Here is a 14,090-nt window from a genome sequence, read left to right on the forward strand (position 1 = left end):
TCTTTTCCATGGGGATGGTCTTGATCCCTGTCTCCTGTACAATGTCATGAACCTCCGTCCATAATTCATCAGTCACTCTATCAGATCTAGTCCCTTAAATCTATTCTAGTCCCTTAAATCTATTTCTCACTTCCACTGTATAATCATAAGGAATTTGATTTAGGTCATACCTGAGTGGTCTAGTGGTTTTCTCTACTTTCTTCAATTTAAGTCTGAATTTGGCAATAAGGAGTTCATGATCTGAGCCACAGTCAGCTCCGGGTCTTGTTTTTGCTGACTGTATAGAGCTTCTCCATCTTTGGCTGCAAAGAATATAATCAGTCTGATTTTGGTGTTGACCATATGGTGATGTCCATGTGTAGAGTCTTCTCTTCTATTTTGGAAGAGGGTTTTTGCTATGACCAGTGCGTTCTCTTGCAAAACTGTGTTAGCCTTTGCCCTGCTTCATTCTGTACTCCAAGGCCAAATTTACCTGTTACTCCAGGTGTTTCTTGACTTCCTACTTTTGCATTCCAGTCTCCTATAATGAAAAGGACATCTTTTTTGGGTGTTAGTTCTAAAAGGTCTTGTAGGTCTTCATAGAACCATTCAACTTCAGCTTCTTCAGCGTTACTGGTTGAGGTGTAGGCTTGGATAACTGTGATATTGAATGGTTTGCCATGGAAATGAACAGATCATTCTGTCATTTTTAAAACTGCATCCAAGTACTGCATTTCGGACCATGATGGCTACTCCATTTCTTCTAAGGGATTCCTTCCCGCAGTAGTAGATATAATGGTCATCTGAGTTAAATTCACCCATTCCAGTCCATTTTAGTTCACTGATTGCTAGTTAGCACTTGGCTTTTAGCAATTCACTGAAGCCTTTCAGCCAGTTTTGAAGCAAATGCTGGGTTCAGGCTCTCTTTGTAGGCACTGTACATTCCTAGATTTCAGGTGATTGGTGGCCCTACCTGCCTGAGGGGTTTGATAGATTCAAGAGAGTTCATTGATTGACACTTTTCTGTCTTTTCCCTTATTGTTATATGATATTGATGCTCTTATATTCACTCTCCGTATCTGAGCAGAAAGGAAAAGTATAAACCTATTTTTTGAAAGAGTAAGCTAAAATGAAATTGTGCTTAAATGCTGCCATGTTATTTTAGAGAGCTCTGAGGCATGGGTTTCTAGAAATTGAATCCAACTCTAAAGTTTTAGATGATCAAGCTGAATTCTAGAGAGAGAAGTACAGAGTTTAGTTCAATTATTTATTGACTGTTGTTATATGAGTTCTTATAGTGATATGTTATTGTGTTGTGACTTGGCATCCCATTTAAACTTAGTTATTTAAAAGTCAGTTTGGTAAGTGGTATTTGTTAAGTGGATTCTTCTCCTGGCTGTGATATCATCTGGGCATTTCTTCAAAGTGTGCGACTTTTAAATGTTTTAAAGTAAGAATATAGCTGGAGAGTATTTTCTTACAAATTGTATGATACTAGATTTTCTGGTTGTTATTATATTTAATGTTGTAGTAGGCACTTATATATATAAATACATTTTTGAATTGATGCTTCTGTTTTGGGAAATTTCTGTTTCAAATTAATGCCAGGGAATACATAGCCTCATTGATGACATATTATTCTAAAATTTCTTTACAACTTGTGGGCACCTTTTATCATATGATATGATGTATCAGTCTTTGCTGAAATACAGTGTATCAGGCACTTGAAAAACTTACCTGTTCCAAAAAAGAGACAATATGTTATGATAAATATATACTCTTTCATTAAAAGATATTCATGAAGAAATAGGCAATACAATAGAAATGCATTCTAAATTTATGTCACATTTTTCAGCTTCATCCCGGATATAGAAATGGGAGTTCTCAAGGCATAATGCTCTATGTAAAGCACTTGAGGGCAGGTGTATCCATCTATTCATTTCTCCTTCAATGTCTGAAACAGGGCTTTGCATGTCTAGAAACCAAACAAATTGTTAGTGAAAAATTAATGATGAAAATTGCTTAATAATAACTAATTTTTTTGTCTTATTTTGAAGTAATTGCTTCAAAATAAATTTCAATTTGACAGTTACGGGCAATAAATTATTTTCTTAAAATAGAAAATGATGAGCAATTATTTACTGAGATAATATTTTCAATTCTTATGAATGGTTTATTAAATTATTAAGTAAGTGAGTTTTAATGTCTAATAATTTTTCTATTGCAGAACCATGGTTATGAACTTTCAAAATAACAACCTTTAATTGCTTAATGACTTATAGCTTTTTCAAGTACTTTAGCATTCCTTGTATTTGTTATATAAAAACAATTCTATGAGATATATTATCATATTTTATGATTCTTTGTTGTACAAATGAAGGAGCTAGACTTCAAAAAGATTAAGTGATTATCCCTTAGTTACAGTTTGTGAGAAAGGTACACCTCAAATCCAAGTTTTAATCCTTTTAAATCAGGCTTCTTTTCCATCACATTATATGGCTTTCTCCCATTTGCTACTTTTAAGTAATGTTGAAGTTGCAAGAGATCTTACATCCAGTTCTGACTTCTAGCATAGCAGTTCTGATTGTGACTCTGGGCATGAAGTTATCCAACCTATATTTTCTTTCTTGGGCAACCCTTAGAGTTGTAATCCAACTTTTGCCTAGTACCTGTGTAATGACAACCAATCCCTAGTTGTCAGTGGTTATATTGAGTTAAATCTTTGTTCTGGATATGGTGTTTCATCCCTTTAATATATAGTTTGTATGCTTACTGAGAACATAACTCATCTATAAAATATTTATATGCATATATATAGATATAGTTATTTGACAGTATATATAAATATGTACTATTTGATATGTTTATGAATGTTGATTATGCGGTCTCAATGCAGCAGGCAGATTAGGAGCACATCATGTATGTGTGATTTTTAGCCTCTTAATACTTGGGCAGCTACACACTTCATGAACTCTGATTAGTGAAATTCTGACACTCGGTAACATCTTGGCACCTACTGTCAAGAAACACCAGACACAATGACTGTGTTCCCTCGACTTCTTTAATGTATAGCAGGTAAATTTGGATAGTTTTTCTCTGTTTAGAAAATAGCTTGTTATTTTATCTCAGTCTCATGTTATTTAAGCCACTGACCACTGTATCTTCTTATTCTATTAGAAAACAGCACTGCACAAATCACCTCCACAGGAAGCCTTGTATTCCAGAACTTTGAGGAAAGCATGAGTGGTGTTTACACATGTTTTCTGGAGTATAAACCTACTGTGGAAGAAGTCATTAAAAATCTCCAACTGAAATATGTTGTATATGGTAAGAAGAGGTTTTAGTTCTAGTTTAACATTTCTTAATGTTTTCAAATATTTACATATTTTAACAAGTTTGTTTTAAAGGGATTTTGTTTATTTTTAGTCTTAAAGAAAAATTTATGCCTGGTTGTATTTTGCAAAGTGCTTTGGAAGGAGTTAGTGGTAAGGGAAGATCTTTTATCTTCAGGAGAATGTTGACTTTTACAGATCAATTTAAGACAGTGACTAAAAACAGGATGGTAGAGAAGTCATGTTTTCAGAGTATGAGGGTGATACTGTAGTCTGTTCTGCTTTTAAATTCTTAGTATCATTTTTGATGGTTCACTGCCATTCTCCTGAACAAAAACATGAGTTGCCACTGTGTGTAAAACCCTTTTGTGAAAACAGTTGGATCTACTGATATCTGAGACCAACAGCTGAATTAGTAGTGGAGTGGCCAGGGGAACAGCCTGAATGGAGGTTCCGTCTCATTGGTGGGACCTACATATGGAGACAAGAGTCATGGTCCTCAAAGATGCCCTTGTCTTACCTTCAGAGTTTCTAAACCTGTTACCATACAGTAGCAGGTTTTATAGGTACAATTAAGTGAAGATCTTGAGATGAGAGAACATCCTTAATTACTTGGACTGGCCCTGGGCAGTCACAAGAGTCCTTAAAGAGGAATGCAAGAAGGCCAAAGGCAGAAAAAAGAAAATATGATGAAATGAGAGGCTAGAGGGAGGAGCTGCAAGCCAAGGAGGCAGCAGATCTCTAGATCCTGGAGGTGGCAGAGAAGTGGGAACCCCATGGAGCTTCCAAAGTGAATGTACCTTGATTTCAGTCTTGTAAGACTCACGTTGAACTTCTGATCTCTGAAACTGTAAGATAATATATTTGTGTTATTTTAAATGACTATTTATGTAGCTTAAGAAGTTAATATACCATTGGAAGTAGTAGGAAACTGATGTACCACTGTTTTCACAGCTGGGATATAGAACAAATGGCTGAATTATTAATAGTTTCTTGATCATTTTTGGTCACTAAAAAACACTATCCCATATATCCAAAGAAAGACATAATTTTCATGAGAAATTGTATTAACTTTGTTAGGCAAATAATTTGTTTAAACTTTATAATCAGTCACACTTCATTTTGTTATAGTTTTTTTCTATAATATAAGATATAGACTTGATATAGCTCCAGTTGAGCTATTTCAAATCCTAAAAGATGATGCTGTTAAAGTGCTATACTCAATATGGCAGCAAGTTTGGAAAACTCAGCAGTGGCCACAGGACTGGAAAAGGTGAGTGTTCATTCCAGTCCCAAAGAAGGGCAATGCCAAAGAATGTTCAAACTGTTGCATAATTGCACTCATATCACACGCTTGCAAGGCAATATTCAAAATTCTCCAAGCCAGGCTTCAACAGTACATGAATTGTGAACGTCCAGATGTTCAAGCTGGATTTAAAAAAGGCAGAGGAACCAGAGATCAATTGCTTAACATCCGTTGGTTCATAGAAAAAACAAGAGAGTTCCAGAAAAGCATCTATTTCTGCTTTATTGATTACGCCAAAGCCTTTATTTGTGTTTTATTGATTATGCCAAAGTCTTTGACTGTGTAGATCACAACAAACTGTGGAAAATTATTTAAGAGATAGGAATACCAGACCACCTAACCTGCCTCTTCAGAAATCTGTGTGCAGGTCAGGAAGCAACAGTTACAATTGGACATGGAACAACAGACTGGTTCCAAATAGGAAAAGGAGTACGTCAAGGCTGTATATTGTCACCCTGCTTATTTAACTTATATGCAGAGTACATCATGAGAAACGCTGGACTAGATGAAGCACAAACTGGAATCAAGATTGCTGGGAGAAATATCAATAACCTCAGATATGCAGATGACACCACCCTTATTGCAGAAAGTAAAGAAGAACTGAAGAGCTTCTTGATGAAAGTGAAAGAGGAGAGTGAAAAGTTGGCTTGAAACTCAATATTCAGAAAACTAAGATCATGGCATCTGGTCCCATCACTTCATGGGAAATAGATGGGGAAACAGTGGAAACAATGACTGACTTTATTTTCTTGGGCTCCAAAATCACTGCAGATGGTGATTGCAGCCATGAAATTGAAAGATGTTTGCTCCTTGGAAGAAAAGTTATGACCAAACTAGATAGCATATTAAAAAGCGTAGCCATTACTTTGCCAACAAAGGTCCATCTAATCGAAGCTATGGTTTTTCCAGTAGTCATGTATGGATGTGAGAGTTAGACCACGAAGAAAGTTAAGCGACAAAGAACTGATGCTTTTGAACTGTGATGTTGGAGAAGACTCTTGAGAGTCCCTTGGACTGCAAGGAGATCAAACCAGTCAATCCTGAAGGAAATCAGTCCTGAATATTCATTGGAAGGACTGATGCTGAAGCTGAAGCTCCGATACTTTGGCCACCTGATGCAAAGAACTAACTCACTGGAAAAGACCCTGATGGTGAGAAAGATTAAAAGGCATGAGAAGGGGATGACAGAGGATGAGATGGTTGGATGGCATCACTGACTTGATAGACATGAGTTTGAACAAATTCTGGGAATTGATGGACAGGGAGGCCTGGCATGCTGCTGTCCATGGGGTCGGAAAGAGTCAGACACGACTGAGCGACTGAGCTGAACTGATGATGTAGATATGTTATTTTATGTAGTTTATGTAGTTTATATAGTCTATAGCAGCTATACTTTGGAATCTCTCATAAGGGTATATTCACATAAGCTAAGAAAGGTAACAGCGCTTAAAATGAATGCTAATTTATAGTAAGGAAAATTATAGCTAATATTTACTGAGCATGTATTATGTGCCAGGTAATGCTGTGTTTTTATGTATAATTATAGTAAGAGCAAAACACATATATTACTTCTTTTTTCAAGGCATTCTTTTTAGATTTTTAAATTTATTTTTGGCTATGCTGGATCTTCATTGCTGTGCATGGGCTTTCGCTAGTTGTGGGGAGTGGGGGCTAGTTTCCAGGTGCAGTGGGTGGGCTTCTCATTGCAGTGGCTTCTCTTGTTGCAGAACATTGGTTCTAGGGCTTGATCTCAGTAGTTGTGGCACATGGGCTTAGTTGCCCTGCAGCATGTGGAGTCTTACCAGACTAGGGATCAAATGTGTGTTCCTGTATTGGCAGTTTGATTCTTAACCATGGGACCACCAGGAAAGTCCTTCAAATTTTTTTTTCTAACTTCCCTTTTGATTTCTTCTTTGACACATTGGCTACTTAGAATTATGTTCTTTAATTTCTACACATTTGTGAATTTTTCATATTTTTTTTTCTATTACTCTAATTTTATTATATTGTAGTCAAAGAAAATAATTTGTATTAATTCAGTCATTTAAAATTTATTTTGATTTGTCCCTTAAAATAGTTTCTATCCTGAGAATGTGCCATGAGCGCTTGGGAAGAATGTATATTCTACAGCCGCTAGATGGAAAGTTCTGTAGATATCATTTATGTATATTAGGTTTGGGCATTATTTAAGTGTTGTGTGTCCTTGTTGATTTCTGCATAGTTGTTTATTATTATAAGTGAGCTATTGAATTCTCCAATATTTTGAATTGTTCATTTCTTTGATTATTTCTATCACTTTTTTTTGCTATCATTTTTTTAATGCCTCATTTTAGTGCTTTGTTCTTAGATGTGTGTGTTTATATTTTTCTCTCTTCCTGATAGGTTGTCTTTTTTAATCATAAAAATATGTTGCCCTTTATCTATGGTAGCATTTTTTGTTTGTTTTAAAGTTTACTCTGCTTGACAGTAGAATAGCCATTCCTACTTTCTTGTGATTGCTGTATATATGGTGTATTATTTTCCACCCCATCACTTTCAGTCTATTTGTATCTTTGTATCTAATGCGTGTCTCATGTAGACACTAAGTTTATTACTTTTTAAATCCAGATTCTCAGTCTCTGCCTTTTGATTATATAATTTAATTCATTCACATTTAATGTTATTTATACAATTGGGTATACTTTATCATTTTACTTTATATTTCCCTGTCTTGCGTGTTGCTCTATTTCTCATTCAGTTCAGTTCAGTTCATTAGTCATGTCCGACTCTTTGTGACCCCATGAACTGCAGCATGCCAGGCCTCCCTGTCCATCACCATCTCCCGGAGTTCAACCACCCAAACTCATGTGCATCGAGTTGGTGATCCCATCCAGCCATCTCATCCTCTGTCGTCCCCTCCTCTTCCTGCCCCCAGTCCCTCCTAGCATCAGGGTCTTTTCCAATGAGTCAACTCTTCGCATGAAGTGGCCAAAGTTTCAGCTTTAGCATCATTCCTTCCAAAGAACACCCAGGACTGATCTTCAGAATGGACTGGTTGGATCTCCTTGTAGTCCAAGGGACTCACAAGAGTCTTCTCCAATACCACAGTTCAAAAGCATCAATTCTTCAGCACTCAGCTTTCTTCACAGTCTTAACTCTCACATTACATCTTGTGAATTAAGTGAATATTTTCTAATGTAGCATTTTAATTACTTTAGTGATATTTACTCTATATATTTTAAGTCATTTCCTTATTGATTTCTCTAGAGCTTACCACATATATCTTAACCTATCAGAATCAGCTTGATAACGTAATTCTAGTGAGATATAGAAACCTTAAACTCATGTAGATGCATTCCTTTTCCATGCTTTCTGTGGTATATTATAAATATTATATCTGGAAATGTTGCAAAACTAACATTTCTATATTTATTATTTTGTATAATTTTATATATCTCAGAGAAGGTGAAATTAGAACAAGTGTATACTTACAGACTTTTTTGCATTAATCTTCTTGTTTATAATTTTTAATTTTCTTAAATTGTTCCTATTTTTCCAAGCTTCTATCTGTAATCATATCTTAAGCTAGTACAGCCTTGCTTCTACCTACTTCCTTTTTGTTTCTATTGGAAAATCTGTATTTATGTTTGGTCCCAGTGATAACATCATACACAAATTCTTTTATACAATTGCTTTTTAAATCAGTAAAGAGGAAAAGTAGAAATAAGTCCTTATTCTGTCTTTATAATTATATAATTTACTCGTGTACCTTGTTTTTTGTGTAGATTCAAATTATTGACTGAGGTCATATTCTTTCACTCTTGAAAATTCAAGAAAATTTGAAAATCTAATTAGTTTTATCCACTTTGATTAAAATTTGGTATTGGGAAGTTTGTGAAAAAAGTTTTAAAACACTTTGTCAAAAATCATCAGTCACTGTGAGAATACTTATTTCTTAATCAGAGTTACAAGAAATAACAAAAGTAAACAGAGAATCACTTAAAAGCAAAGAACCTGACATAATCTGTTATCAGAAATGACATTCAAAGAAAACTTTATTTTCTAAACAGAAAGAAAAAATTAATCCAAGCCTTACCTTAGCTTGCTCCCAACATAATCAATTTACCCAACTAAATTCAATCCAATCTTAGAAAATCCTGATCGTGCATAATGTTTTCAATACTTTTTCATAAATTCTCATGCCTTCTTTTACTGAAAACATATCTTACTTTCCCTAAAAGATTTTTCCACACCAAATTACTTTTCTTGCTGACAGATTTTCAAGAGATCAAATTCTAGTAAACCTAGGTACAACAAAAATATTATGCTTAACATTGATGACTCCTGAGACGTATTATGTCTATATTAATCAAACCAACAAGCTTAAGCTACCTTCAGTACCAGATGTCAGTTTGGTACTGAATACTTTCCAGATGACTTAAACCTGAAATTCATTCTGGCCACATTACTTTATATGTGAGTATTTATATAAGCACTTAATTTCCCTTAAGTCAATTAAATATAGCTTTTTTTTTGAATTAACACACAAACACAGAGGCCTCATAGTTCCTCATCCAAAATTTCAGCCATGAATCAGTTACAGCAATGTAAAACCCATCTGTCTGCAAAAGAGTTTGGTTTAAATTTGGATTTCTAGCAGATGTGACAAATCAAGCTCACTTCTCTAGATGGCTAAATCTGTTTCACTAGTCTTTAGGGAAAAGATGCTCAAAGTTTTTATTTTTCCTTGACAAGTTCCAAATTATTTGCTCTCTTTTTCAAAATTTGCATTTTAAAAAGATATCATAGAGAAAGGTTTCTAGAGAAAAACCAGGTAGAATATTTGCATCTCAAAGGCACAAGCAAATCCCTCCTAGGATAACTTTGTTTCCCCTTTGTTTAGTACTTACAAGCCTCTTAAGATAGATGGGGAAGGTTTTGGGAGTGCTAAACATATTGGTGGGTTTTGAATTATTTTTGGAGCTACACCTCTGGTCCTGTAAAGACTAGATTTGTAAAACAAGGAAAGTATTTTTTGTTTTTGTTTATTCCCCTTTTAAAAAGGATTGGGTGGCTTCTCAGTGATACTGAAGGACTATTATACCCATTTACCCATGTTGGAATGTTTTACTTTCCCTCCTGTAGGTTACGGGAGAAGGCCTCTTTGAAATTTCTCTCCAGGAAGATCCCCTGGAGAAGGGAATGACTACCCAGGGTGGTATTCTTACCTTGAGAATCCCATGGATAGAGAAGCCTGGCAGGCTACAATCCATGGGGCTGCAAAGAGTTGGACACAACTGAGCGACTGAGCAACACATGTACACATGGTTAGCTTAGTTGGATCAGTGGCCTCCCATTTTGGTACTCTATTTTCAAACACTTTTGGGTATCCTCCCTGGCTTTAAGAAGCTTCCTGTGTGGCTCAAGTAGTAAAGAATCTTCTGCCTGCAATGCAGGAGACACAGGAGATGGGGGTTTGATCCCCGAGTTGGGAGGATCCCCTAGAGGTGGAAGTGGCAACCATGCCAGAATTCTTGCCTGGAAAATCCCATGGACAGAAGAGCCAGGTGGGCTACAGCCCGTAGTGTTGCAGAGTTGGACACGAGTGTGCATGCACATTCGTGTTCAGACCTTTGATCTGAGGAGGCTTGCCTACAGCCTCTCCCATTGGCACCCTCTGCTTGAATTCTGTAAGCACACAGGTGGAACCATTCATGACACGACAGTGTCTGGGTTTGTCCATTCAAAGGCAAATAGATCATGGGAGTCTGGGTGCAGGGAAGAAAACCACCTTTAGTTCTAGCACTGTGAACCAGTTCAGCCACCCATAGTTTTACAGTTTAGATGGGCTTGTCAACTGAAAGAGGTGTGCAACTAGAGAGTAGTGAAGTTTTATTTGGGGCAAAATGAGGATAGCATCCCAGGAGGTAGCACCTCAAATAGCTCTGAGAGACTGCTCCCAAGAGGCAGTGGGGGAGGGTCAATATATAAAATTTTGGTGAAGGGGGAGTTCAGTACAATTAAGCACTCAATTTATAAGAGATTTTCTGCTAGTCATGAGGTGCTGATGTCCTCATGAAGGGATTTAGTGCTTTTCTAGGTATGAAGAGATGCAAAGATTGGGATCATGAGGTCAGTTCCTGAAAATATCTATCTAAAGAGCTGTCCCACCAGATTGCCTGGAGCACAGAGTACCTCACTGCACCCTGTACTCCTCCAGGGGTGTTGAAGGTCAGCAGCCGCAGCACAGGGTTCAGTCTCCTCAGAGGCAGATGGCAGACGCCCTTGTTGCTCACTGGAAGTGCTCTTGGCAGGTGTCATTTGTATCTGACAGGATGGAATGGTGATCTCCTCTAGTTTGAGACTATGTTAGATTCCTCTGGCCAAGACCAATTGTTTGTCCTGGTGGCTGCCATCTCCAGAAGGATCTCCAGCTTGGGCTGTTTTCTGGAATTTAGTGAGCAAGTCCCTTCCCGACAAGCAGATAGGGCACTTGGATGTGAGCAGAAATGGATGGGCAAAGGTAAAGCCTTCTAGCAAGCAGTTGAGGGGAGGGGTGGATTACTTGGTTTGGGCTTTCTGTCAATCCCTGTAATAACATTGAGAAGAGAAGGGTCCAGGGACATCAGTTAGCACACAGTAGGCTGCCCCCATATTTAGTCAGAAAATGACTTGCCTACCTGCTACATCAAAGATTATCAGAGGTTCCTCTGGAGAAATGACCAGGTATCCTTTGGGAGCCAGGGAAAGTCCTGGGCTCCATCAGTCTTTGGTCCTCTTACCATCATTGGTTTGGTAGCCCCAGGTCCCTTTTGGGACTGAAGGCAATTCTTCTTCCAGTGATCTTCTCATTTTCATATCAAGCAGAGTCCTGGTAGACTTTTCCCATACAGGCAGCATTTGTTTTTCCAGTGACCCTATTGGCCACACTTAAAACAGCAGATATTTTCTCAGTGAAGCAGTGACTCTGATCCAGGCTTCTTGGTTCTTGTCCTCACCATGGCTTTTCACAAGGGTGGGTAACCCTGAGGTGGTGCAGGGGTTAGGGCTGCCTCTGGTAATTGTGCTGTTAACTTTTGAATCCTTTTTGCCTTTTCAACTCTATTGTTAAATACCACAAAGGCCAAATCCATGAGCTGATTTGTGGGGGTCTAGGGTTTCACTTTCACTTTTTCACTTTCATGCATTAGGGAAGGAAATGGCAACCCACTCCAGTGTTCTTGCCTGGAGAATCCCAGGGACTGGAGAGCCTGGTGGGCTGCCATCTATGGGGTCGCACAGAGTTGGACACGACTGAAGTGACTTAGCGGCAACAGAATCAGGGTTTCCAGGTCCCCAGATGGGAGTTACAGATAAATGGTCCAGATGACTGTCCCCACTCAGAATTGGGTGAGTAGGATTTCCCAGCTGTGGATCTCAAGGAGGTGAACTTGTAAGGGGATCATCTGAAATATCAAGCTCCTGAAGGGGAAGAAGTTACTTTGAAGGGATGTGAACCAGGCATACCTGGCTGGAGTTCTTTAGACCTGGATTTTGGAGTAGGGTCATGGACCTTTGGATGGATGGGACTTACTCCCCCCACCATTTTCCTTTCCTTTTACAAAATAGGCCCAGCTGCAAGATGGTATTGTAATTCAGTCACCCAATTTTTTTTTTTTTTGCCAAATCTCTTGGTTTCCTAGTATGTATTGGGATCATGCAGTATTGCAAAAGAAAATTAATTTCTTTTTCTTAAACCATCCTGTCTAAATTTTCTCCAGTTAACTAATATACATCCTAGCAGGGAGTCTTTCAGGATGCTTGTAGTTGCCCCCATTTTTTGTTGGGATATTTGGATAAGACAGGGGTCTGATTGATCCTTGTCAGATGGTAGTTATTTGTCCTGGCATTCTCCCAGTGTCAACAGTGGGGTCCCTGTGAACGCCTGAAATCTGCCACATTGGTTAGCCTGAGGAGGCCCATAGGATTAGTTAAGAAAAGGAATAAAAGGCAGTGGGGGAAGAAGCAACCAGAATCCCAGGGCCTAGATCCTTTAGAGACAGAAGGAGGAGACCTCCCTGAGCCAACTGAACAGATCACCTTTATCACTGAAAGAAACAAATAGAGCTGAAGGGTATCTCTCCTTAGGATGTGGTCCATGTGATGTTGAGGAGGGCTGTTGTTGCTGAGTCAGTAAGTCATGTCCACTCTTTGCAACGTCATGGATGGTAGCATGCCAGGCTTCTATGACCTGCACTATCTCCCAGAGTTTGCTTAATCTCCTACCAATTGAGCAAACTCTGGGAGGTAGTGGAGGACAGAGAAGAGCTACCTCTTCATAGAATTAAAAGAGGCAAAACCCAATCTGCCGGCAAAGCCAGCAAGCAGGTGCAGGGATCAATAGATAGTCCAAGAGGTCAAGAGAGAAGGAGGGTATAAGAGATATCTAGGACGGGAGGGAAGGTGTACAGTCATGATGCTTCCCAAGAGACATTTGTAAGCCCACTACCTCCTCTCAGGGGTTGGTAAAGTCTGCCTGTGACCTCCACGAGATAAGTGCTCACCCACACTTCTGTTCAAGGGTGTCTGGGCACTCCACCAGATGTGACCCTTAAGAGGGAGCATGACACCTGGCTTGGTATGACAATTGATGATGGGGTTGAAATAAGGAAGAAGACTGAGTGGGACTAGGAAGGTGCACAGCTGCAAGCTTCCTAGCAGGGAGGACCTGCAGCCCTCTGGAGGGAAGTGCTTGTCCACAACATTCCCTTGGGGGTGCAATGATGCTGTAAGCCCCAAAAGCATTCGGGGAGGGCCAGGCTACAAATCTGGAGGAGGATTCAGGGAATTCCCCAGTTTGGGCCCTCTTGTAGTTCCAGCATCCTGGAACTGGGGCTGGGATGAAGGATGAGCAAGGAGGAGAGGAGCCACAGGGGAAACTCACCCAAGTAAGTTGTCAGTTGTGTGTGACACAGTCTTTATTTGAATATCCGGTGGTCATCTTGTGGAGCTTCTCAAGTTCAAAGAGATGGAACGATAGAGGAAAGCAAAAGATCAAGGGCCCTTGGCCTTGTGGGCTCCTTCACAGCCAGAGAACTGGTCTCTGCCAGATCCTGCAGGCAGTGTGACCTACCACCTAAGGGGCTGCTTGAATCTACATGGCTTGTGACAAGTCCCTGTCACCCTTCAGAGGGGGAGCTGTAGCCCAACAGGTGGATGGAGATTATGCTCTTTGAGGCCCCGGTTGGGCTCTCTTTTGTGGGGTGTGGGCTCTCTAGTTGTGGTGTGTGGGCTCTCTGGTTATGGGGAATAGACTCTATTTGTGGTGTGTGGGCTCTCTAGTTGTGTAGCATGGACTCTATTTGTGGTGTGTGGGCTCTCTAATTGTCGTGTGTGGGCTCTCTGGTTGTGGGGCATGGGCTCCTAGTTGTGGGGCATGGGCTCTCTATTTGTGGGGCATGGGCTCTTTAGTTGTGGGGCACGGGCTCTCTAGTTGTGGGGCACGGGCTCTCTAG

At 39.2% G+C, this 14,090-nt stretch overlaps 1 protein-coding gene across 1 annotated transcript in view; it reads left to right on the forward strand.

Moving 5' to 3' along the window:
* The window catches only part of LOC120877833 (zona pellucida binding protein), a 131,035-nt gene that overhangs the window by 22,464 nt on the left and 94,481 nt on the right, over positions 1–14,090 (forward strand). The window contains exon 4 of the mRNA XM_040260236.1: positions 3,157–3,306. Within this exon, the coding sequence (XP_040116170.1) occupies positions 3,157–3,306 (150 nt within the window). The remainder of the gene's footprint in view (positions 1–3,156; positions 3,307–14,090) is intronic.

This window comes from Oryx dammah, unplaced genomic scaffold, assembly GCF_014754425.2.
Source record: "Oryx dammah isolate SB20612 unplaced genomic scaffold, SCBI_Odam_1.1 HiC_scaffold_18, whole genome shotgun sequence".
NCBI lineage: Eukaryota > Metazoa > Chordata > Mammalia > Artiodactyla > Bovidae > Oryx > Oryx dammah.